General features: G+C 41.5%; 2 protein-coding genes and 1 long non-coding RNA gene across 3 annotated transcripts; all 3 read left to right on the top strand.

The window, feature by feature from the left end:
* Positions 1-119: 119 nt before the first annotated feature.
* Positions 120-6,330, top strand: LOC141004348 (B-cell receptor CD22-like). The gene is made up of 10 exons (XM_073475787.1): positions 120-1,147; positions 1,248-1,321; positions 2,578-2,934; positions 3,068-3,283; positions 3,922-4,209; positions 4,908-5,165; positions 5,426-5,513; positions 5,631-5,688; positions 5,827-5,924; positions 6,022-6,330. Exons 2-9 carry the CDS (start codon positions 1,267-1,269, stop codon positions 5,911-5,913), a joined length of 1,407 nt encoding a protein of 468 aa, XP_073331888.1. The 5' UTR covers positions 120-1,147; positions 1,248-1,266; the 3' UTR covers positions 5,914-5,924; positions 6,022-6,330.
* A 5,127-nt stretch (positions 6,331-11,457) lies between these two features.
* LOC141004275 (B-cell receptor CD22-like) lies at positions 11,458-23,849 on the top strand. Its single transcript, XM_073475700.1, has 11 exons — positions 11,458-11,494; positions 11,903-12,202; positions 12,400-12,621; positions 13,003-13,272; positions 14,352-14,612; positions 19,928-20,197; positions 20,887-21,144; positions 22,131-22,212; positions 22,312-22,372; positions 22,668-22,837; positions 22,993-23,849. Exons 1-11 carry the CDS (start codon positions 11,458-11,460, stop codon positions 23,057-23,059), a joined length of 1,998 nt encoding a protein of 665 aa, XP_073331801.1. The 3' UTR covers positions 23,060-23,849.
* On the top strand, positions 16,466-18,655 carry LOC141006456 (uncharacterized). Its single transcript, XR_012179920.1, has 3 exons — positions 16,466-17,200; positions 17,301-17,374; positions 18,631-18,655. It is a non-coding gene; the product is annotated as an uncharacterized lncRNA (long non-coding RNA).
* Positions 23,850-24,011: the final 162 nt, after the last annotated feature.

Below are 24,011 nucleotides of genomic sequence, written 5' to 3'. Positions count from 1 at the left end.
CATTTCCTGTCTGCGTTCAGAGACAGTTTTTCTGTAGCTGTGTTCAGGGAGGAACCTCCATCATGTCAGCGGTGGATGACTCACTGACTGATTAACAGACAGCATCACCTGGAAAAGTGATTTATTAATGTTCATCACATATCTGTGTGTGTTTCTAGTGAATTCAACAATGATAATGAACATCATCAGGGTGACTGTGGTGGTCTTGATGCTGATTCCTCTTCTTCTCCTGAGTCTGTGGACGAGGTCAATGACTGATGTTTCTCTGCCCTCTAGTGGGGAAGTTTAAGTGTGGCACATTCAGGCTTCATCACTGTGAGTGCTTCCTCCTCTGTCTGCTTTAAAGGGTCAGTTCACCCAAATTACAAAAAGACACTTTCTCTCTTACCTTCAGTGGTATGTAGCCATGCAGATAGTTTTGTTGTGTTTCTCTGCACACTGTGAGGTTTGGGTGTTTTTTTCAAATGTTAGGTGACACTTTTTTCTACATGTTGGACATCTCTGCACAGTTCATCAATCTGAACCACCTGAATGAGCCAAAGTCAATAAAAACCATTGTGTGTCCTCACCAGATCCTACCAGTCTTCTTGAACTGTGTGTGTTACATGTTCATGGGTTGTTAACACTAACAGATGTGTGAGTTTCTCACAGCTCAGTGTTCTGCTTTTCTCTGCACACAGCAGCAACCTGACCGCAGAGTGAACAGAGAAGAAACAAACCAAGAAACAGCAATAACATGTCATTCTCCATCCTCTCTTATAATGAACCCTCTGCTCTTCATCCTCTTCAGTCAAACTGCCTTGTGGTTCACAGGTACAATGCATTCCTGTTCCTTCACTACACCTGCAGACTGTGTGACATCCTGCCTCAGAGCACATAGAGATCAACTGTAGAGGGCAGGTGTAAATATTTACAATCACAATCAAAAATGTGACTTAATGCATCCGATACTGCATTTATTATTGAATTTATACTTTGCAAGACAACACAGCTTTAGTACGATGTGGGTGTTGACTGGCATTTGGCACGTCATGTATGTTAATAAGCTAAAGAGGAAGTACATCTAGTGGTTTAAGAGCCTGATATCTGACTTCTGCTCACTGACAACTGAGGAACGGCTTCTTTCAAGACGACGTCCGTCTTCATTGTAAGTAGAATTGTTTGTTGATGTGACTGATACTGTAAACCTCCTGTGTGCATCATTATTTTACCTGCTGACATGTTTTATTGTCTCTGAAACCTCACAGAGAGATCAGAGGAGCAGATATGAGTTTAACTGCAGCAGCGAGTGGATTTGTGGTCGTCCTTCTCTCTGTGTCAGGTACAGTTACATTTACTGCATTTAAAGAGGGAATCTTGACTTTTGCATGAAGTAGCTGTGTGCTCAGCACTTTTACACGCTGTAAACTGAGAATATTTTGGGTTTTCAGAACTTTTCCCTTCTCATCCTGTTTAATCTGTTCTGAAGTCGACCCTGGCTGCAGAAGCACCAGCTCATGTGGAGGACAATTAGTTTGTATCTGCAGCTACTTTTATCACAGTGACGTTTTTTGGAGGGATATTGTTCTCACAGTAAAACCCCAAAAACTGACTGTACTTCTTGTATATGATCGTACATCTGCACCACTGCCTGCTAGTTCTGTTTGTGCTGTCTGACGTCAGTGTGATGTTTCCATGCTATATGCTGACAGCTTATCATTACATCATCGCTGCTTGAAGCAGTTTCACACACCTCAGTGTTCTGCTTTTATTTTTAGTTTTCACACTTAACTCAGCAGCATCCTGACCACAGAGTGAACAGAGAGAACTGACCAAGAACAGCACAGACTCTAATAAATAATATTTCTTCTCTTATCCTGGTCAGTAAACTGCATTAAAGGTCACAGGTTCAATACCTTCCTGTTCACTTCACTGCACCTTCAGACTGGGTGCACGTTGAGTTTAACTGTAGAAAGCATGTTCACATCTTCCACTCTTCCTTTGTTTGTGTTCATCCTGGTGTAATTCAGAAATAACATACAAAAGTCATGAAGTGTTATTTATTTAAAGCATTAGTTAGAAAGTGCCTATTAAAGGGAAGTTAACATGTGTGTGGCGGCGCTGTTTAGCTCAGTTGGTGGAGCTGGCGTCCCATGTACAGAGGCTCTGTCCTCGCCACAGTGGCCCCGGGTTCGAGTCCCGGCCTGGGGCTCCCTGCTGCGTGTCGCTTCCCCTCTCTCTCATCCTGTTTCCTGTCATGTCTTCAGCTGCTCTATCAATAAAGCCGTATGAAGTCCAAAAAAACCCAAAAACATGTGGGTGGGGTAACATGAGTATTTCATACAACTATTCTTCAGCATCTCAGAAAAGTGTGTAAAACATGTTTTTATTAATTTTCTGTGTGGAGGACTTTTTGTTGACGCATGATTAAGAACTTTTTATGACAGTAATTAGTCTGATAATCGAGGATTTTGAAGCATGTCCATGTTACCTTTCCCCCACATCATATTGGTGGTATGCTCACCTTTGTCTTATTAACTGATTGTTAACTGAAGTTATTCAGTTTCATTGTGTTTTCTGATGTGCTCTGTGTTACAGTGATACAGGGTCAGTATGGCTGGGGAGTGACTTACAGGTCTACTGAGATCTGTGCCTTAAAAGGATCAACAGTGGACATAAGATGCACCTACAGATACCCACCCAGAACACTTTCCGGTTATACTACAGTTGTGAAAGCATTCTGGTTTGCTAAAATGAATAGAAATGAACCGGTGGATCTGAAAACAGACCCAGAGTATTCAGGTCGTGTGCAGTATATCTGTAGTAACAACGACTGCACTCTGAGAATCACACACCTGAGAGAGAGCGACTCAGCTAAGTACACGTTCAGATTCATTACAGACCAAGAACGTGGGAAATATACTGGTTCACCTGGAGTCACTTTGTCTGTCACAGGTAACATTTTCAGCTGAATATTTATTAATTTAGTTCAAAGTGTTTAATTTCTTGAAATCACTGTAAATGTTTGTATACATCTTATGTATGTATTCATGAACATAATTGACATTGTTGTTCATTATGCACATAGTTACAGAGCCTCCCAAGGTGCAGGTGCATCGATCACTTTCAACCACTTCCCTGATGTGTGTCAGCAGTTGTTATGGTCCCACTTCCTTCATCTGGTTCAAGAATGGAGAGAAAATCCATGAAAATTCCTGGTATCGCTATCCAGGTGACGGTGGTCATGCAGACAAGTACACCTGTGCTGTCAGAGGTTGTGAGAAGTTCCCATCTCCTCCAGTGTGTGAGTTTACTTTCTGTTCCATCTCAGGGAGCCTTTAACATGTTAATGTAACTCAGTGGTATTTGGTGATTTGTTGTGCAGAAGTGGTCGACAACCAAATAGCTGCACTAAGATTCTAGACTTGTTGAATAAATATGTATTTTTTGTGTCTTCACTCCAAATTAAGCCGTAAAATAACAGATCACAGTGGAAATTTAGTCCAACAAGATCTGTCTGTATCTTTAGTTGACACTTAAACATGCAAAAACACTTTTATTCAAGGACTTTTTTAAGTCTGGTCCATCCAAGAGTGAACAGAATGTAGTCATATGATTGTTCAGATGTGAGGAGTTACAAGTTGTTAGTCTAACTTGTGTTTTGAGTGTTAGTATGCACACCTTTAGCTTACTTACCTACTAGAGTTCATCAGTAACATGAAAGTGTCCAAAGACACTGAACCAGGATCATTTCCTTGATCACTGATGAACTGCAAGACATTTTGTCTGTGATGTTTATGTGCATTTGGATTTATATTGATTAGGTTGAAGTAAGATTAATTAGTTTGGTATTTCTGATGTCTGTCTATTTCTTACATGGACCTCCATTGCCGACACACATATTAAAATTGAATCTAAAAATGTCAATCTTTTCTCCTCCAGATGCTCCGATACGTCCCTCTGTGTCAGTGAGTCCCTCAGTGTCAGTGAGTCCCTCTGCTGAGATACTGGAGGGCAGTTCAGTGACTCTGACCTGTAGCAGTGATGCTAACCCAGCAGCTACTTACACCTGGTACAAGAAGAATGGAGATCCAGACCTTCAACCTCTCAGTAAAAAAACACAGCTTGTCTTCAGCTCCATCCAGTCCTCTGACTCTGGAGAGTATCACTGTACAGCTGAGAACGAGCTGGGGAGGAGGACGTCTGAATACATCTCTATTAATGTGACATGTGAGTAAAATGCAGCTTGTTTAAAAAGCACTAAACCACTAATGACAACTTTTTAAAACCTTATCACCCAGTCAGGTGTTTTGCTGATCGTGCACTTTCTCCAGCTCTGCCTGTTTGACCTTCACAGTCTGCTGCTGTTGTTCACTGAGCAGCTACAGTAGATAATGAAATGATGTTTTATGTACAAATTGTTTCCAGATCTGCACAGATGTTCATTGATCCAGAAAACCAGCTCTAAAGTTTCAGATGCTCCCACACACAAATACACATCCAACATCTAATGTGGCCAGAGTCCTGTTATCAACCCTGTCTCTGAGACATGATGTTTAGTACTTATATATTATATTATATATTATATACTAGTTTGTATTGCCACAAACATTTTGATGGAAACAAAATTGCTGTCTTGATTTGGTAACATGACCACATTTTTAGGATTGTAGGAAGAGGACTAAAAATATATGAACAAATGGTGGAAGAATTTTCACCTTGTGTCACAAATGAAATCTTGCAATTTTATACCAAACCTAAGAAGACAGCCACTAGTTTTATTTAATATATGTTGCAAAGGGTTGAATCAAACTGAATCACCTACTTTATGATTAATATTTCCTTGTTGTATTTCATCTGTTATTCATCTGAAAGTCATCCGCAATTTTAAAATTAAATGTGAAATGTGTTCATGTTTTCTCCTCCAGATGCTCCAAAGCTTCCCTCTGTGTCACTGAGTCCCTCTGCTGAGATAGTGGAGGGCAGTTCAGTGACTCTGACCTGTAGCAGTGATGCTAACCCAGCAGCTAACTACACCTGGTACAAGAAGAATGAAGACTCACCAAAAACATCAGGACAGATCTTCACCATCACTGACTTCAGAGCTGAACACAGTGGGAATTATTCCTGTGAAGCCCAGAACAGAAGAGGAAGAAATAAAACCACCGTACATCTGACTGTGGCAGGTGAGTTATCCTCATTCACCTGCACACACACCTGTTTACTGCACCAGACCAGATTAACATGTTAATATGTAACAAGTCATAACTGGTGCAAAGAAAACAACATTTCCTGTCTGCGTTCAGAGACAGTTTTTCTGTAGCTGTGTTCAGGGAGGAACCTCCATCATGTCAGAGGTGGATGACTCTGACTGACTGATTAACAGACAGCATCACCTGGAAAAGTGATTTATTAACTTTCATCACATATCTCTGTGTGTTTCTAGTGAATTCAACAATGATAATGAACATCATCAGGGTGACTGTGGTGGTCTTGATGCTGATTCCTCTTCTTGTCCTGAATCTGTGGATCAGGTAAAACAATCAGAATCCATCTGCTCTTTTATTTTCTTCTTCAGACTTCATTTAGTTTTAGTGATATGAGTTTCTCAGTGTTGAATTTTGTATTTGTTGTTGTTGGACTCAAACCAGGAAGAAGAAAACTCTGAGCTCCACCACTGAACCACAAGAACCTGTCGAGATGACAGAGGTGAGACAGAGAGAGAGAGAGAGGCCACCTTGACAAAACTTCCTCTATATCACAGTTATAATAACTTGGCTGATCTGATTTTATGCCGGTTCATGAATGAGGTCCTTTGAGCCTCATTTTGTCATCTCTCCTCATCAGCTGGACTCTTGTCCTGCGTATGAGGACGTCTCAGACTTCACTGCAGCACAGACAGAAGACACAGAGCAGCAGGAAGACATGCTGTGAAGTCCAGTCAGGTTAGAGACTCCTGCATGGAATAAAACATCCCGACTTTAGATTCACAGTCACAGTCACAACTAAAACTTTACACGTGTTTTGTGTGATTCTCTTCAGATGCAGCTGAACCAGAGGCAGGACTCACCTGATGGACACAAAGAAGTACCACATTGAAACATCACAGAGGAGAGCGAGGCTGTGGAGGATGTGGGGGAAGTGGACACATTTACCTTCAGCTCCAAAAGTTTTCATGTTCAGTTTTCAGTAGCAGCAGCAGGTAGGAGGCAGCAGCACAGACAGTCAGCAGCAGCATGTAGCAGGAAGTTTAGAAGAATGTGGAGTCGGCAGCTTCAACTGAATCACGTCGAGGTGTCAGACATGATTTATTGTTCAGATCAGCTTACTGCTTCAACTATGAGAGCTTATTTTTACCTGAACAGTCAGTTATATTATAGAAGTTGATGAGTTGTTAAACAAAATGTATTTTGAAATTCTGCAGAATAATAAATAATATTTGAAAAATCTCTGATCAGCTTCTGGGTTTTCACCTGTCCTGGCTGACAAAGCCAATAAAGTGTGTTCAAAGTGAGACAGTGGGCTGAGAGCATCACATTTTACTTCACGTGCAGTTTATATTGTCACACATTAAAAACAAACATAAGTCCAGTAGTAAAACACTTTGACAGATGTTACATTTTCCAATTATTTCTGCTGCTGAGTCAAATCAACAGCCAGCTTCCACAACAAGTGAAGGAACTGTTGGACAGCTCTGTAGGTGGAAACATTAGTGTGCAAAACCTTTAAATATCAGCTTTAAACTAATTATTTTTCTGTTAATTTTTGAGATTATTATTTGTTCACCAGATATCAAAACATTTAAATTCAAATCTGTCCTTTAGCTTTGGCTTATTTCTCACATTGTCACATTTTGTGTCCATAAGAATGAAATGTTCAACAGTTTAATGGAACATTATGATTTGGGATGTTCCTGATATGAAGATGCACAGAGAAAGTTTTTACTGAGGAGGACCTGAACTTATATTTGAGCGGTAAATCTCCATTAGGTTCGATTAAATTCTTGTGGGGTGATTGAACGAAGCAGAGTAGATCCAGGTTCAATAAATGTGAAGCCTTTCCAGAATAAAAGTCCAAGTTTATGCAACACCCTGATGATAAACCTTTGAGCTGAACAGTTTGTTGTAATATGTTAAAGTTTTTGATCTCTACTCTGAATTATGGACTCCTGAACTCAATCAGCCAGTCCTTCTGCCACCTTGACATCCATAATCTGTCCACCCCCGATGATCTGGTTTCTCATTACAACACTGGACTCCGTAATATTTTAGATTCTCTTGCTCCGCTAAAAAACAGATCGGTCTCTTTCGCCGTCTCCGCCCCATGGGTTCACCCCTGATCTTCGTCTCATGAAAAGCAAAGGTCGGCAACTTGAACGTCTCCATAGAAAAACTGGTCTCACTATACACAAAGAAATGTACAATAACCACATCTTACGCTATAAGGACTCCATTGCCAGCACCAAAACCCACTACTACTCCAGTTTAATCACTGCCAATGAAGGAAACTCCAAGTCACTGTTCTCCCTCCTCAACAATACCACCAAACCCCAGGACTCTCTCCCCCCTCACTTATACACAACCTCCTTTTGCAACGCCATTATGTCATTTTTCACTGATAAAATCAAGAACATCCACCTGAACCTTGGATCACTGCCTCACCCCAGCACCTCAGCTGACCTTCCCCCACCCTCACACTCATTTTCCTCCTTCCAGCTCCCCACTCTCTCAGAAATCTCAGAACTCATCCGGAAATCCAAACCATCCACCTGTCAATTGGACCCCCTCCCCACCCAACTTGTTAAAACCTGCCTCCCTTCTCTGGCCCCCCTCATTTCTGCTATCATCCACTCCTCCCTCACCACTGGAACTGTCCCTACACCCTTCAAAACAGCTGCCATTACCCCAATTGTGAAAAAACCTGGCGCCGACCCCTCCAACTTCGACAACCTCCGTCCTATCTCCAATCTACCCTTCATCTCAAAAATCCTTGAAAAAACAGTTGCCTCCCAGCTCCATTCTCACCTATCCCACAATAATCTGTATGAACAGTTCCAGTCCGGTTTCCGCCCACTCCACAGCACGGAAACAGCACTCATCAAAATCACCAACGACCTACTTATGGCATCTGACTCTGGACTCCTCACCATCCTCATCCTCCTCGACCTGAGTGCAGCTTTTGACACCATCTCTCACACCACCCTCCTCAGCAGGCTATCCTCCATTGGCATCACCCACACTCCCCTGGACTGGTTCACATCCTACTTTTCTGGCCGCACTCAATTCATCCAACTCAAGTCCCTCAAATCCACCCCCTCCTCTGTCACCTCAGGTGTCTCCCAGGGCTCTGTCCTGGGGCCCCTCCTCTTCATCATCTACCTCCTTCCCCTCGGCAACATCTTCCGCAAATTTAACATTCACTTGCACTGCTATGCCGATGACACCCAGCTCTACCTCACCACTAAACCTTCATCCTCTCTCCCGCCCACCTCCCTCACCGACTGCATCTCTGAAATAAAAACCTGGTTCACCCAAAACTTCCTTAAACTAAACAGCAACAAAACAGAGGTTCTCCTCATTGGCACTAAATCCACTCTATCCAAAACCGACAGCTTTTCACTCACTATTGACAGTTCCTCCGTTTCACCCTCCCCCCAGGTTAAGAGTCTGGGTGTCATCCTTGACAGTACACTATCCTTTCAATCCCATATCAATAACATTACCCGGTCTGCCTACTTCCACCTACGAAACATCAACCGCCTCCGCCCCTCCCTCACCCCCCACACTGCCGCCATCCTTGTCCACAGCCTTGTCACCTCCCGCCTGGACTACTGCGACTCTCTACTCTTTGGCCTCCCTCACAAATCACTCCATAAACTTCAACTGGTCCAGAATTCAGCTGCCCGCATCATAACAAGAACCCCCTCTATCCACCACATCACCCCTGTCCTTCAGCGGCTCCACTGGCTCCCGGTTCATTTCCGTATCCAATACAAAGTCCTCCTGGTAACATTCAAGGCCATTCACAACCTCGCCCCCCCATATCTGTCAGACCTCCTCCATGTTCCCACTCCCTCCCGCTCCCTCAGATCCTCCTCCTCCATACACCTGTCTGTCCCCTCCGCCCGTCTCACCACCATGGGGAGCAGAGCATTCAGCCGCTCTGCCCTCTGGAACTCACTTCCACCCCAACTCAGAAACATTGAATCACTCCCCCACTTCAAATCACAACTCAAAACACACCTGTTTAAAACTGCCTATTCCCTCTGATTGCCCTGTCCCAGCCCTTCAATCTATTGTAATTGTTCTTATTTTGTGTGTTTTTTATTTATTTTTTTCATTTATTGATATTGATGTTTATTCTTGATGTATTCTTTTATCTCATTTGTGTACGGTGTCCTTGAGTGTCTAGAAAGGCGCCTTCCAAATAAAATGTATTATTATTATTATTATTATTAATCACTACCTGTGATGCTTAATAAATTAAATGTCCAGTGTAAACAAGTCAAAATGAAAGAAGTTTTAGTCCTAAAATGTGAAAATAAAGTAAATTTGAATGTAATGTAACATTCAGTGATGGAGGATAAAATGTTTCAGGCTCCTTATTCAGTATCTCTGATGTTTCTCTGCCCTCTAGTGGGAAAGTTTAAGTGTGGCACATTCAGGCTTCATCACTGAGTGCTTCCTCCTCTGTCTGCTTTAAAGGGTCAGTTCACCCAAATTACAAAAAGACACTTTCTCTCTTACCTTCAGTGGTATGTAGCCATGCAGATAGTTTTGTTGTGTTCTGAGGTTTGGGTGTTTTTTTCAAATGTTAGGTGACACTTTTTTCTACATGTTGGACATCTCTGCACAGTTTATCAATCTGAACCACCTGAATGAGCCAAAGTCAATAAAAACCATTGTGTGTCCTTATCAGATCCTACCAGTCTTCTTGAACTGTGTGTGTTACATGTTCATGGGTTGTTAATACTAACAGACGTGTGAGTTTCTCACAGCTCAGTGTTCTGCTTTTCTCTGCACACAGCAGCAACCTGACTGCAGAGTGAACAGAGAAGAAACAAACCAAGAAACATCAATCACATGTCATTCTCCATCCTCTTTTATAATGAACCCTCTGCTCTTCATCCTCTTCAGTCAAACTGCCTCGTGGTTCACAGGTACAATGCATTCCTGTTCCTTCACTACACCTGCAGACTGTGTGACATCCTGCCTCAGAGCACATAGAGATCAACTGTAGAGGGCAGGTGTAAATATTTACAATCACAATCAACAATGTGACTTAATGCATCCCATACAGCATTTATTATTGAATTTATACTTTGCAAGACAACACAGCTTTAGTACGATGTGGGTGTTGACTGGCATTTGGCACGTCATGTATGTTAATAAGCTAAAGAGGAAGGAAATGTAGTCATTTAAGAGCATGATATCTGTCTTCTGCTCACTGACAACTGAGGAACGGCTTCTTTCAAGACGACGTCCGTCTTCATTGTAAGTAGAATTGTTTGTTGATGTGACTGATACTGTAAACCTCCTGTGTGCATCATTATTTTATCTGCTGACATGTTTTATTGTCTCTGAAACCTCACAGAGAGATCAGAGGAGCAGATATGAGTTTAACTGCAGCAGCGAGTGGATTTGCTGTCGTCCTTCTCTCTGTGTCAGGTACAGTTACATTTACTGCATTTAAAGAGGGAATCTTGACTTTTGCATGAAATAGCTGTGTGCTCAGCACTTTTACACGCTGTAAACTGAGAATATTTTGGGTTTTCAGAACTTTTCCCTTCTCACCCTGTTTAATCTGTTCTGAAGTCGACCCTGGCTGCAGAAGCACCAGCTCATGTGGAGGACGATTAGTTTGTATCTGCAGCTACTTTTATCACAGTGAAGTTTTTTGGAGGGATATTGTTCTCACAGTAAAACCCCAAAAACTGACTGTACTTCTTGTATATGATCGTACATCTGCGCCACTGCCTGCTAGTTCTGTTTGTGCTGTCTGACGTCAGTGTGATGTTTCCATGCTATATGCAGACAGCTTATCTTTACATCATCGCCGCTTGAAGCAGTTTCACACACTTCAGTGTTCTGCTTTTATTTGGAGTTTTCACACTTAACTCAGCAGCATCCTGACCACAGAGTGAACAGAGAGAACTGACCAAGAACAGCACAGACTCTAATAAATGATATTTCTCCTCTTATCCTGGTCAGTAAACTGCATTAAAGGTCACAGGTTCAATACCTTCCTGTTCACTTCACTGCACCTTCAGACTGGGTGCACATTGAGTTTAACTGTAGAAAGCATGTTCACATCTTCCACTCTTCCTTTGTTTGTGTTCATCCTGGTGTCCTTCAGAAATAACATACAAAAGTCATAACGTGTTATTTATTTAAAGCATTAGTTAGAAAGTGCCTATTAAAGGGAAGTTAACATGTGTGTGGCGGCGCCGTTTAGCTCAGTTGGTGGAGCTGGCGTCCCATGTACAGAGGCTCTGTCCTCGCCACAGTGGCCCCGGGTTCGAGTCCCGGCCTGGGGCTCCCTGCTGCGTGTCGCTTCCCCTCTCTCTCATCCTGTTTCCTGTCATGTCTTCAGCTGCTCTATCAATAAAGCCGTATGAAGTCCAAAAAAAACCAAAATCATGTGGGTGGGGTAACATGAGTATTTCATACAACTTTTCTTCAGCATCTCAGAAAAGTGTGTAAAATATGTTTTTATTAATTTTCTGTGTGGAGGACTTTTTGTTGACGCATGATTAAGAACTTTTGATGACAGTAATTAGTCTGATAATCGAGGATTTTGAAGCATGTCCATGTTACCTTTCCCCCACATCATAATGGTAGTATGATCACCTTTGTCTTATTAAGTGATTGTTAACTGAAGTTATTCAGTTTCATTGTGTTTTCTGATGTGCTCTGTGTTACAGTGATACAGGGTCAGGATGGCTGGAGAGTGACTTACAGGTCTACTAAGATCTGTGCCTTAAAAGGATCAACCGTGGACATGAGCTGCACCTACAGATACCCATCCACTGTAAAGAGAGTTGAGAATCAATTCTGGTTTACAAAAGTGAGTAATGGTGTTCATGTGGATCTGAGAACAGACCCACAGTATTCAGGTCGTGTGCAGTATAACTGTGTTAACAAGGACTGCACTCTGAGAATCACAGACCTGAGAGAGAGCGACTCAGCTGAGTACAAGTTCAGATTCATTACATACCAAGAAGGTGGGAGATATTCTGGTTCACCTGGAGTCACTTTGTCTGTCACACATTTTGTGTGTGTGTGTGTGTGTGTGTGTGTGTGTGTGTGTGTGTGTGTGTGTGTGTGTGTGTGTGTGTGTGTGTGTGTGTGTGTGTGTGTGTGTGTGTGTGTGTTGACATTCAGCCTAAAATGAAGACTTCTGTTTCTTATTCACATTCAGATCTGCAGGTGATGGTGAACAGCTTACAGGCCTCTACACGCTGGGTAGTGCTGATGTGTCACAGCAGTTGTCATCTATCTGGTCGTCTTCACTACGTCTGGTACAAGAATGGACGGATCGGTCAGGGACAATCATCTTATTATTATTCAGACTACTTCAATCCTGCAGACAGCTTTTCCTGTGCTGTAGAAGGACATGAGAACTCCCGCTCTCCTCCACTGTGTGAGTTTACTTACAGTCGTCCACTGAAATAACACCTGGTGGAGCCTTTTGAGCCACCATTTGTACTAATTAATTTGTTATTAACCAATCTCTAATTTCTGATACAAAACACTTGATGGTTTCAGGTTTTGACTGTTTTGATTCTGGTTAGTTCACAAAACATGAGTGAAGACAATGAAGTATCTCACTTCATTCTTTCCACTCATGTTTCTTTGCCAACTTGTGAAAAGATTTCATGTCTTTGTGTGCTTTATGTTTTCAATTTGAATCAAAAGTAAGATGAACTAGCTTTAGTTTTTCTGATGTGTGCTGTATGTGGATCCTAATGCCAACACACATATTGAAATTAAATGTAAAATGTGTTCATGTTTTCTCCTCCAGATGCTCCGAAGCTTCCCTCTGTGTCAGTGAGTCCCTCTGCTGAGATAGTGGAGGGCAGTTCAGTGACTCTGACCTGTAGCAGTGATGCTAACCCAGCAGCTAAATACACCTGGTACAAGGAGAATGGAAATCCGGACCGTCATCCTCTCAGTAAAGATCCACAGCTTCACTTCAGCTCCATCCAGTCCTCTGACTCTGGACAGTATTACTGTACAGCTGAGAACGAGCTGTGGGGGAGGACGTCTAAATACATCTATATTAATGTGAAATGTGAGTAAAACGCAGCTGATTTAAATCAACTAATGACAACTTTTTAAAACTTTATCACCCAGTCAGGTGTTTTGCTGATCGTGCACTTTCTCCAGCTCTGCCTGTTTGACCTTCACAGTCTGCTGCTGTTGTTCACTGAGCAGCTACAGTAGATGATGAAATGATGTTTTATTTACAAATTGTTTCCAGATCTGCACAGATGTTCATTGATCCAGAAAAGTAAAGTTAACAACTAAAGTTTCAGATGCTCCCACACATAAATACACATCCAACATCTAATGTGGCCAGAGTCCTGTTATCAACCCTGTCTCTGAGACATGATGTTTAGTGCTAGTTTGTAGTGCCACAAACATTTTGATGGAAACATAATTGATGTTTTATTTCGTTTCATGGGCACATTTTTAGGATTGTAGGAAGGAAAAACGTTTTGTTCCCCACACAGTTAAATTACACACATGTTGTGGCACCAGCTGCAGTCTTTTTAAAGAATCTGTTAGTGATAACAGGGACCAGACCCAAATGCAAGACACAGAACTCAGAAAAACAGTTAAAGTTGAATATTTATTTGTGACACAGTGAATAAATGTGCAGAGGGGGAGGGGTGTTGGAGAATCCTGGAATCCCGCGTGGTTTGGCGAAGGTGGCAAGTGAATCAGTGTCTTTGTTTGGCGTCCCCACGTGAAATGCGTCCGTGGTCCGCGTCCAACTGGGAGATTTGTTCAGGGGGCAAGGAACTCACGTCTGGGACTGGCGACAGTCAAGCAGGCAGGAACGGCTGAAGCAAACGCTCTTGCTGATAGTACGATCTGGCGATGAGTGGCTGGCGTGACGTGAGTCATGACAGAATCAACAAATGGTGGAAGAATTTTCACCTTGTGTCACAAATGAAATCTGACAATTTTATACCAAACTTAAGAAGACAGCCACTAGTTTTATTCAATAGATGTTGCAAAGGGTTAAATCAACTGCACCACCTACTTTATGACAAATATTTCCTTATTGTATTTCATCTGTTATTCATCTGAAACTCATCTGCAATATTAAAATTGAATATAAAATGTGTTTGTTTTCTCCTCCAGATGCTCCAAGACTTCCCTCTGTGTCAGTGAGCCCCTCTGCTGAGATACTGGAGGGCAGTTCAGTGACTCTGACCTGTAGCAGTGATGCTAACCCAGCAGCTAAATACACCTGGTACAAGGAGAAACAAAATCTGCTTCGAGGACAGACACGCATCTATCATTTCTCCTCCATCAGCTCTGAGGACAGAGGGAACTACTCCTGCAAGTCTGAGAATCAGTATGGAGAGATCATGTCCTCGTCTGTATCAGTCGATGTCCAGTGTGAGTACAAAATATAAGCAGCACTGGTGTCCTGCTGACTCAGCGTTAAGGGACATATGACTTGTAGACAGCAAATCTGCTTCACATGTTTGTAAACATTTACTGACCATCTGCAGATATATAATGTGTATTAACTGTTAACTGTGGTCTATTTTTATTTTCTTTATCCAAATTGTAAATGTGACTAAGCCATTATCTGATGTGAATGACATGAGTCTCTTCAAATCTCCTCCAGATGCTCCAAAGCTTCCCTCTGTGTCAGTGAGTCCCTCTGCTGAGATAGTGGAGGGCAGTTCAGTGACTCTGACCTGTAGCAGTGATGCTAACCCAGCAGCTAAATACACCTGGTACAAGGAGAATGAAGACTCACCAAAAGCATCAGGACAGATCTTCACCATCACTGACTTCAGAGCTGAACACAGTGGGAATTATTCCTGTGAAGCCCAGAACAGAAGAGGAAGAAATAAAACCACCGTACATCTGACTGTGGCAGGTGAGTTATCCTCATTCACCTGCACACACACCTGTTTACTGCACCAGACCAGATTAACATGTTAATATGTAACAAGTCATAACTGGTGCAAAGAAAACAACATTTCCTGTCTGCGTTCAGAGACAGTTCTTCTGTAGCTGTGTTCAGGGAGGAACCTCCATCATGTCAGAGGTGGATGACTCTGACTGACTGATTAACAGACAGCATCACCTGGAAAAGTGATTTATTCATTTTCATGACAGATCTGTGTGTGTTTCTAGTGAATTCAGCAATGATAATGAACATCATCAGGGTGACTGTGGTGGTCTTGATTCCTCTTCTTCTCCTGAGTCTGTGGACGAGGTGAAACAATCAGAATCCATCTGCTCTTTTATTTTCTTCTTCAGACTTCATTTAGTTTTAGTGATATGAGTTTCTCAGTGTTGAATTTTGTATTTGTTGTTGTTGGACTCAATCCAGGAAGAAGAAAACTCTGAGCTCCACCACTGAACCACAAGAACCTGTCGAGATGATAGAGGTGAGACGGAGAGAGAGAGAGAGGCCATCTTGACAAAACTTCCCCTATATCACAGTTATAATAACCTGGCTGATCTGATTTTATGCCGGTTCATGAATGAGGTCCTTTGAGCCTCATTTTGTCATCTCTCCTCATCAGCTGGACTCTTGTCCTGAGTATGAGAACGTGTCAGACTTCACTGCAGCACAGACAGAAGACACAGAGCAGCAGGAAGACATGCTGTGAAGTCCAGTCAGGTTAGAGACGCCTGCATCAGATAAAACATCCCGACTTTAGATTCACAGTCACAGTCACAACTAAAACTTTACACATGTTTTGTGTGATTCTCTTCAGATGCAGCTGAACCAGAGGCAGGACTCACCTGATGGACACAAAGAAGTACCACATTGAAACATCACAGAGGAGAGCGAGGCTGTGGAGGATGTGGGGGAAGTGGACACATTTACCTTCAGCTCCAAAAGTTTTCATGTTCAGTTTTCAGTAGCAGCAGCAGGTAGGAGGCAGCAGCACAGACAGTCAGCAGCAGCATGTAGCAGGAAGTTTAGAAGAATGTGGAGTCGGCAGCTTCAACTGAATCGCGTCGAGGTGTCAGACATGATTTATTGTTCAGATCAGCTTACTGCTTCAACTATGAGAGCTTATTTTTACCTGTACAGTCAGTTATATTATAGAAATTGATGAGTCGTTAAACAAAATGTATTTTCAAATTCTCCAGAATAATAAATAATAATTGAAAAATCTCTGATCAGCTTCTGGGTTTTCACCTGTCCTGGCTGACAAAGCCAATAAAGTGTGTTCAAAGTGAGACAGTGGGCTGAGAGCATCCTTCAGTGGTATGTAGCCATGCAGATAGTTGTGTTGTGTTTCTCTGCACACTGTGAGGTTTGGGTGTTTTTTTCAAATGTTAGGTGACACTTTTTTCTACATGTTGGACATCTCTGCACAGTTTATCAATCTGAACCACCTAAACGAGCCAACGTCATTAAAAACCATTGTGTGTCCTCACCAGATCCTACCAGTCTTCTTGAACTGTGTGTGTTACATGTTCATGGGTTGTTAACACTAACAGACGTGGGAGTTTCTCACAGCTCAGTGTTCTGCTTTTCTCTGCACACAGCAGCAACCTGACTGCAGAGTGAACAGAGAAGAAACAAACCAAGAAACATCAATAACATGTCATTCTCCATCCTCTCTTATAATGAACCCTCTGCTCTTCATCCTCTTCAGTCAAACTGCCTTGTGGTTCACAGGTACAATGCATTCCTGCTCCTTCACTACACCTGCAGACTGTGTGACATCCTGCCTCAGAGCACATAGAGATGAACTGTAGAGGGCAGGTGTAAATATTTACAATCTTAATCAAAAATGTGACTTAATGCATCCGATACTGCATTTATTATTGAATTTATACTTTGCAAGACAACACAGCTTTAGTACGATGTGGGTGTTGACTGGCATTTGGCACGTCATGTATGAACTAAAGAGGAAGTACATCTAGTGGTTTAAGAGCCTGATATCTGACTTCTGCTCACTGACAACTGAGGAACGGCTTCTTTCAAGACGACGTCCGTCTTCATTGTAAGTAGAATTGTTTGTTGATGTGACTGATACTGTAAACCTCCTGTGTGCATCATTATTTTATCTGCTGACATGTTTGATTGTCTCTGAAACCTCACAGAGAGATCAGAGGAGCAGATATGAGTTTAACTGCAGCAGCGAGTGGATTTGTGGTCGTCCTTCTCTCTGTGTCAGGTACAGTTACATTTACTGCATTTAAAGAGGGAATCTTGACTTTTGCATGAAGTAGCTGTGTGCTCAGCACTTTTACACGCTGTAAACTGAGAATATTTTGGGTTTTCAGAACTTTTCCCTTCTCATCCTGTTTAATCTGTTCTGAAGTCGACCCTGGCTGCAGAAGCACCAGCTCATGTGGAGGACGATTAGTTTGTATCTGCAGCTACTTTTATCACAGTGAAGTTTTTTGGAGGGATATTGTTCTCACAGTAAAACCCCAAAAACTGACTGTACTTCTTGTATATGATCGTACATCTGAACCACTGCCTGCTAGTTCTGTTTGTGCTGTCTGACGTCAGTGTGATGTTTCCATGCTATATGCAGACAGCTTATCATTACATCATCGCAGCTTGAAGCAGTTTCCCACACTTCAGTGTTCTGCTTTTATTTTTAGTTTTCACACTTAACTCAGCAGCATCCTGACCACAGAGTGAACAGAGAGAACTGACCAAGAACAGCACAGACTCTAATAAATAATATTTCTCCTCTTATCCTGGTCAGTAAACTGCATTAAAGGTCACAGGTTCAATACCTTCCTGTTCACTTCACTGCACCTTCAGACTGGGTGCACATTGAGTTTAACTGTAGAAAGCATGTTCACATCTTCCACTCCTCCTTTGTTTGTGTTCATCCTGGTGTCGTTCAGAAATAACATACAAAAGTCATGAAGTGTTATTTATTTAAAGCATTAGTCAGAAAGTGCCTATTAAAGGGAAGTTAACATGTGTGTGGCGGCGCTGTTTAGCTCAGTTGGTGGAGCTGGCGTCCCATGTACAGAGGCTCTGTCCTCGCCACAGTGGCCCCGGGTTCGAGTCCCGGCCTGGGGCTCCCTGCTGCGTGTCGCTTCCCCTCTCTCTCATCCTGTTTCCTGTCATGTCTTCAGCTGCTCTATCAATAAAGCCGTATGAAGTCCAAAAAAACCCAAAAACATGTGGGTGGGGTAACATGAGTATTTCATACAACTATTCTTCAGCATCTCAGAAAAGTGTGTAAAACATGTTTTTATGAATTTTCTGTGTGGAGGACTTTTTGTTGACGCATGATTAAGAACTTTTGATGACAGTAATTAGTCTGATAATCGAGGATTTTGAAGCATGTCCATGTTACCTTTCCCCCACATCATAATGGTAGTATGATCACCTTTGTCTTATTAAGTGATTGTTAACTGAAGTTATTCAGTTTCATTGTGTTTTCTGATGTGCTCTGTGTTACAGTGATACAGGGTCAGTATGGCTGGGGAGTGACTTACAGGTCTACTAAGATCTGTGCCTTAAAAGGATCAACCGTGGACATGAGCTGCACCTACAGATACCCATCCACTGTAAAGAGAGTTGAGAATCAATTCTGGTTTACAAAAGTGAGTAATGGTGTTCATGTGGATCTGAGAACAGACCCAGGGTATTCAGGTCGTGTGCAGTTTAACTGTGTTAACAAGGCCTGCACTCTGAGAATCACAGACCTGAGAGAGAGCGACTCAGCTGAGTACAAGTTCAGATTCATTACAGACCAAGAACGTGGGAAATATTCTGGTTCACCTGGAGTCACTTTGTCTGTCACAGGTAACATTTTCAGCTGAATATTTATTAATTTAGTTCAAAGTGTTTAATTTCTTGAAATCACTGTAAATGTTTGTATACATCTTATGTATGTATTCATGAACATAATTGACATTGTTGTTCATTATGCACATATTTACAGAGCCTCCCAAGGTGCAGGTGCATCGATCACTTTCAACCACTTACCTGATATGTATCAGCAGTTGTTATGGTCATACTTCCTTCATCTGGTTCAAGAATGGACAGAAAAGACATGAAAATTACCGGTATTATTATCCAGGTGACGGTGGTCATGCAGACAAGTACACCTGTGCTGTCAGAGGTTATGAGAAGTTCCCGTCTCCTCCAGTGTGTGAGTTTACTTTCTGTTCCATCTCAGGGAGCCTTTAACATGTTAATGTAACTCAGTGGTATTTGGTGATTTGTTGTGCAGAAGTGGTCGACAACCAAATAGCTGCACTAAGATTCTAGACTTGTTGAATAAATATGTATTTTTTGTGTCACTTCACTCACAGTCCAACAAGATCTGTCTGGATCTTTAGTTGACACTTAAACATGCAAAAACACTTTTATTCAAGGACTTTTTTAAGTCTGGTCCATCCAAGAGTGAACAGAATCTAGTCATATGATTGTTCAGATGTGAGGAGTTACAAGTTGTTAGTCTTACTTGTGTTTTGAGTGTTAGTATGCACACCTTTAGCTAACTTACCTACTAGAGTTCATTAGTAACATGAAAGTGTCCAAAGACACTGAACCAGGATAATTTCCTTGATCACTGATGAACTGCGAGACATTTTGTCTGTGATGTTTATGTGCATTTGGATTTATGTTGATTAGGTTCAAGTAAGATTAGTTAGTTTGGTATTTCTGATGTCTGTCTATTTCTTACATGGACCTCCATTGCCAACACACATATTAAAACTGAATGTAAAAATGTCAATCTTTTCTCCTCCAGATGCTCCAAAGCTTCCCTCTGTGTCAGTGAGTCCCTCTGCTGAGATAGTGGAGGGCAGTTCAGTGACTCTGACCTGTAGCAGTGATGCTAACCCAGCAGCTAAATACACCTGGTACAAGGAGAATGGAGATCCAGACCTTCAACCTCTCAGTAAAGAACCACAGCTTGTCTTCAGCTCCATCCAGTCCTCTGACTCTGGAGAGTATTACTGTACAGCTGAGAACGAGCTGTGGGGGAGGACGTCTGAATACATCTCTGTTGATGTGAAATGTGAGTAAAACGCAGCTGATTTAAATCAACTAATGACAACTTTTTAAAACCTTGTCACCCAGTCAGGTGTTTTGCTGATCGTGCACTTTCTCCAGCTCTGCCTGTTTGACCTTCACAGTCTGCTGCTGTTGTTCACTGAGCAGCTACAGTAGATGATGAAATGATGTTTTATGTACAAATTGTTTCCAGATCTGCACAGATGTTCATTGATCCAGAAAACCAGCTCTAAAGTTTCAGATGCTCCCACACATAAATACACATCCAACATCTAATGTGGCCAGAGTCCTGTTATCAACCCTGTCTCTGAGACATGATGTTTAGTACTTATATATTATATTATATATTATATACTAGTTTGTATTGCCACAAACATTTTGATGGAAACAAAATTGCTGTCTTGATTTGGTAACATGACCACATTTTTAGGATTGTAGGAAGAGGACTAAAAATATATGAACAAATGGTGGAAGAATTTTCACCTTGTGTCACAAATGAAATCTTACAATTTTATACCAAACCTAAGAAGACAGCCACTAGTTTTATTTAATATATGTTGCAAAGGGTTGAATCAAACTGAATCACCTACTTTATGATTAATATTTCCTTGTTGTATTTCATCTGTTATTCATCTGAAAGTCATCCGCAATTTTAAAATTAAATGTGAAATGTCTTCATGTTTTCTCCTCCAGATGCTCCAAAGCTTCCCTCTGTGTCAGTGAGTCCCTCTGCTGAGATAGTGGAGGGCAGTTCAGTGAATCTGACCTGTAGCAGTGATGCTAACCCAGCAGCTAATTACACCTGGTACAAGGAGAATGAAGACTCACCAAAAGCATCAGGACAGATCTTCACCCTCACTGACATCAGAGCTGAACACAGTGGGAATTATTCCTGTGAAGTCCAGAACAGAAGAGGAAGAAATAAAACCACCGTACATCTGACTGTGGCAGGTACGTTTTTGATTTTTAAAAATGTTATTGCATTAAAGTTATAAGCATAATAATTAATACTACATTTTTCTTAAAGTAAAATCAAGGAATGTATCAGCTTGAATGTTTTCAGTAAGAGGAGAACATTGTTGACCTCACCTGGGGATAGAAGCAGTAGGAGAAGAAGCACTCTGTGAAAACAGTGAAACAGTGGTCAGAGTCTTTGCACTCTGTTACATAATGAAGGGCTCATAGGAATATAATAATCTTGTTTACATGTGTCTACCTTTAAAATGGTCAAGAATGTGTTCCCTGATGTTTCTGTGGGTGTCCTGCAGCAGTTTCTAGTGCAGTTATTGCTTCTTGAGAGTCTTAATTCCCTGTGCACTCAGAGCGAGAGTTCTGTCTTTATTGTTGGGCTCCTGCCAAGCACATCCAATGTGGCTGTTGGCTTTTGTCTTGTGATCTCTCCTGCTCATAATACATGTGGAAAGAATGTCAGTTTGGAGCCCAGGTGTGAAAACTGCCCATTTATTGGTTTGTTAGGATGGCGTATTGTTGTTTGCAGATGATACTGTCCTATTGGCTTCTTTAGACCTTGACTGCCAAAACTGATGATAATGAGAAAAGCTCTGACATACTCATTTTACTGCTGTGCATTTACAGCAGTGAAACATGGCATGTTTGTTTTCACTTGATCTAGATTGTACATTTGGAATCAAATACCACCTTAGTCTAAATATTTAACCATATCAGTTTATTGCCATTATGTCAGGGATGTAATCCAATGTAATTTAGAAAGTGTGCATGTTTCATTTTTTGTCCAGACAGTCCACCTGTATTGAGCAGGACATTAATTGATTTAATACACACACGTGCACTATTATTCAGGATATGTTTGTTTTTTCCCCTTGTTTTATCATATATCACTCTGTGGGACCAACATGCCAAAACATGCTGTAACAGCCTGATTAACTGTCTGTTTTCTTTTGATCACCATTTCTTAGGATCAGGGAAATCAGTGGCTGCTGGAACCATCACTGTCGTTCTCCTGGCTATCATATCCCTCTCTGTCTTCCTGTGGATCAGGTGAGCAGTTCTGTTCTACTGAATCATTGAATGTTCAATCACAGCAATTTACAATTAAAACATTCAGTCGTTTATGTTTTAATTAACTCTCCTAACCAGGAAGAAGAGGGCTTCCAGGGAATCTACTGAGGCTGAAGAGAGACCAGACGACAGGGAACAGGTGAGGATAGTTATGTATTTCACTCTAGAAGAAATAAAACCCAGTCTGGCTCCTGTTTATTCATACTGCCGAGTCACTCAGTGTCTTTAAGGGCTTCTAGAAAACTCATCTGACAGAGGAGGACTTCATGTTGCACTTTTGACAACAGGGATATTAGCTCCATTATTACCACAGCTGCTTCTGCTTCGGCTGTTTTCATCCTGGTTTCAATCCTCTGCTAGAATGCACTGTTCAAATGAAAGACTCATTTAAAATATGTAGCTGAAAGTAATTCTGTTCACGTCTACCTGACCAGGGACAGCCGGAGGAGCAGGACGACTTTCAGTACGCCAGCGTCCACTTCTCCAACAACCAGGCAGATAATCTGTACTCCAACATCAGACCAGCTCAGCCTCGAAGACACGTGGAGCAACAGGAAGTCGAGTACGCTGCTGTCAGATATAACAGTGCCAGTACCGCCCCGAGGTGAGCGGCTCTTCACACAGGAACACTGTGCAAGATTAAAATGACTTCACTTTGAAATGCTTTTGGATTTTCCTGATCTGTCTTCATTAATGTCACTGTTGGGATGTGATGGCAGTAATTTTATTTCATACAATATCTTTTTCTTTTTTTCTCAGAGCCAGAGGTCAGGGAGCTGCAGAGGATCCAGCTGTGTTGTACAGCACCGTCAACAAAACCCGCTGACCTGCATTTATAGTCTGATATTTCTGTTTCTTCATAACATTTGTATTAAAGCAGGAATATGCAATAGAGACAATTATATATCTTAGAGAAGCTTAGATTCATGAACTTAACATACACCAGTGTTCAGCTTAGTGGAAGAACGTGTGAAGTATTTTATGACTTTATTATCCATTTAATTGTAAATATAACTTGTAACATCCTTTTTACAGCAACTTGATAAATGAAAGTTCAACTTTTATCTTTGAATTAGTCTCAAATCTCCTCCTGCAGCCGCCAAAACGTACCTAAAGTAGTTGTACAACAAGTGATGTGATGCCTCTCAGGCGTTGGAGCTAATGATAGGGATAAAATACTTTGTGAATTACTCTCAGACCAAACCGTAGGAGTCTAAGACCCAATCCCAATTAGAAGTGTTGCGATATAACGATATTGACAATAATCAGGATATTTAAAAATGAAATACTAATAGTGTTAATATTACAAATATGATAGTAGCTTGTAAATAATACATTGCCTCTTCCTCTCTTAACCTTATCAGACCATTACCACAGTGTTGCCACAACATACACACACATTTACCTTCAGCTCCAAAAGTTTTCATGTTCAGTTTTCAGTAGCAGCAGCAGGTAGGAGGCAGCAGCACAGACAGTCAGCAGCAGCATGTAGCAGGAAGTTTAGAAGAATGTGGAGTCGGCAGCTTCAACTGAATCACGTCGAGGTGTCAGACATGATTTATTGTTCAGATCAGCTTACTGCTTCAACTATGAGAGCTTATATTTACCTGTACAGTCAGTTATATTATAGAAGTTGATGAGTCGTTAAACAAAATGTATTTTCAAATTCTCCAGAATAATAAATAATATTTGAAAAATCTCTGATCAGCTTCATTTTACTTCATGTACAGTTTATATTTTAAACCTTTGTGCTGAAGAGTTTGTTGTAATATGTTAAA

Source organism: Pagrus major, chromosome 1 (genome assembly GCF_040436345.1).
Source record: "Pagrus major chromosome 1, Pma_NU_1.0".
NCBI lineage: Eukaryota > Metazoa > Chordata > Actinopteri > Spariformes > Sparidae > Pagrus > Pagrus major.
Note: the sequence above shows the minus strand (reverse complement) of the source record. Positions and strands in the feature narration are given on the sequence as shown.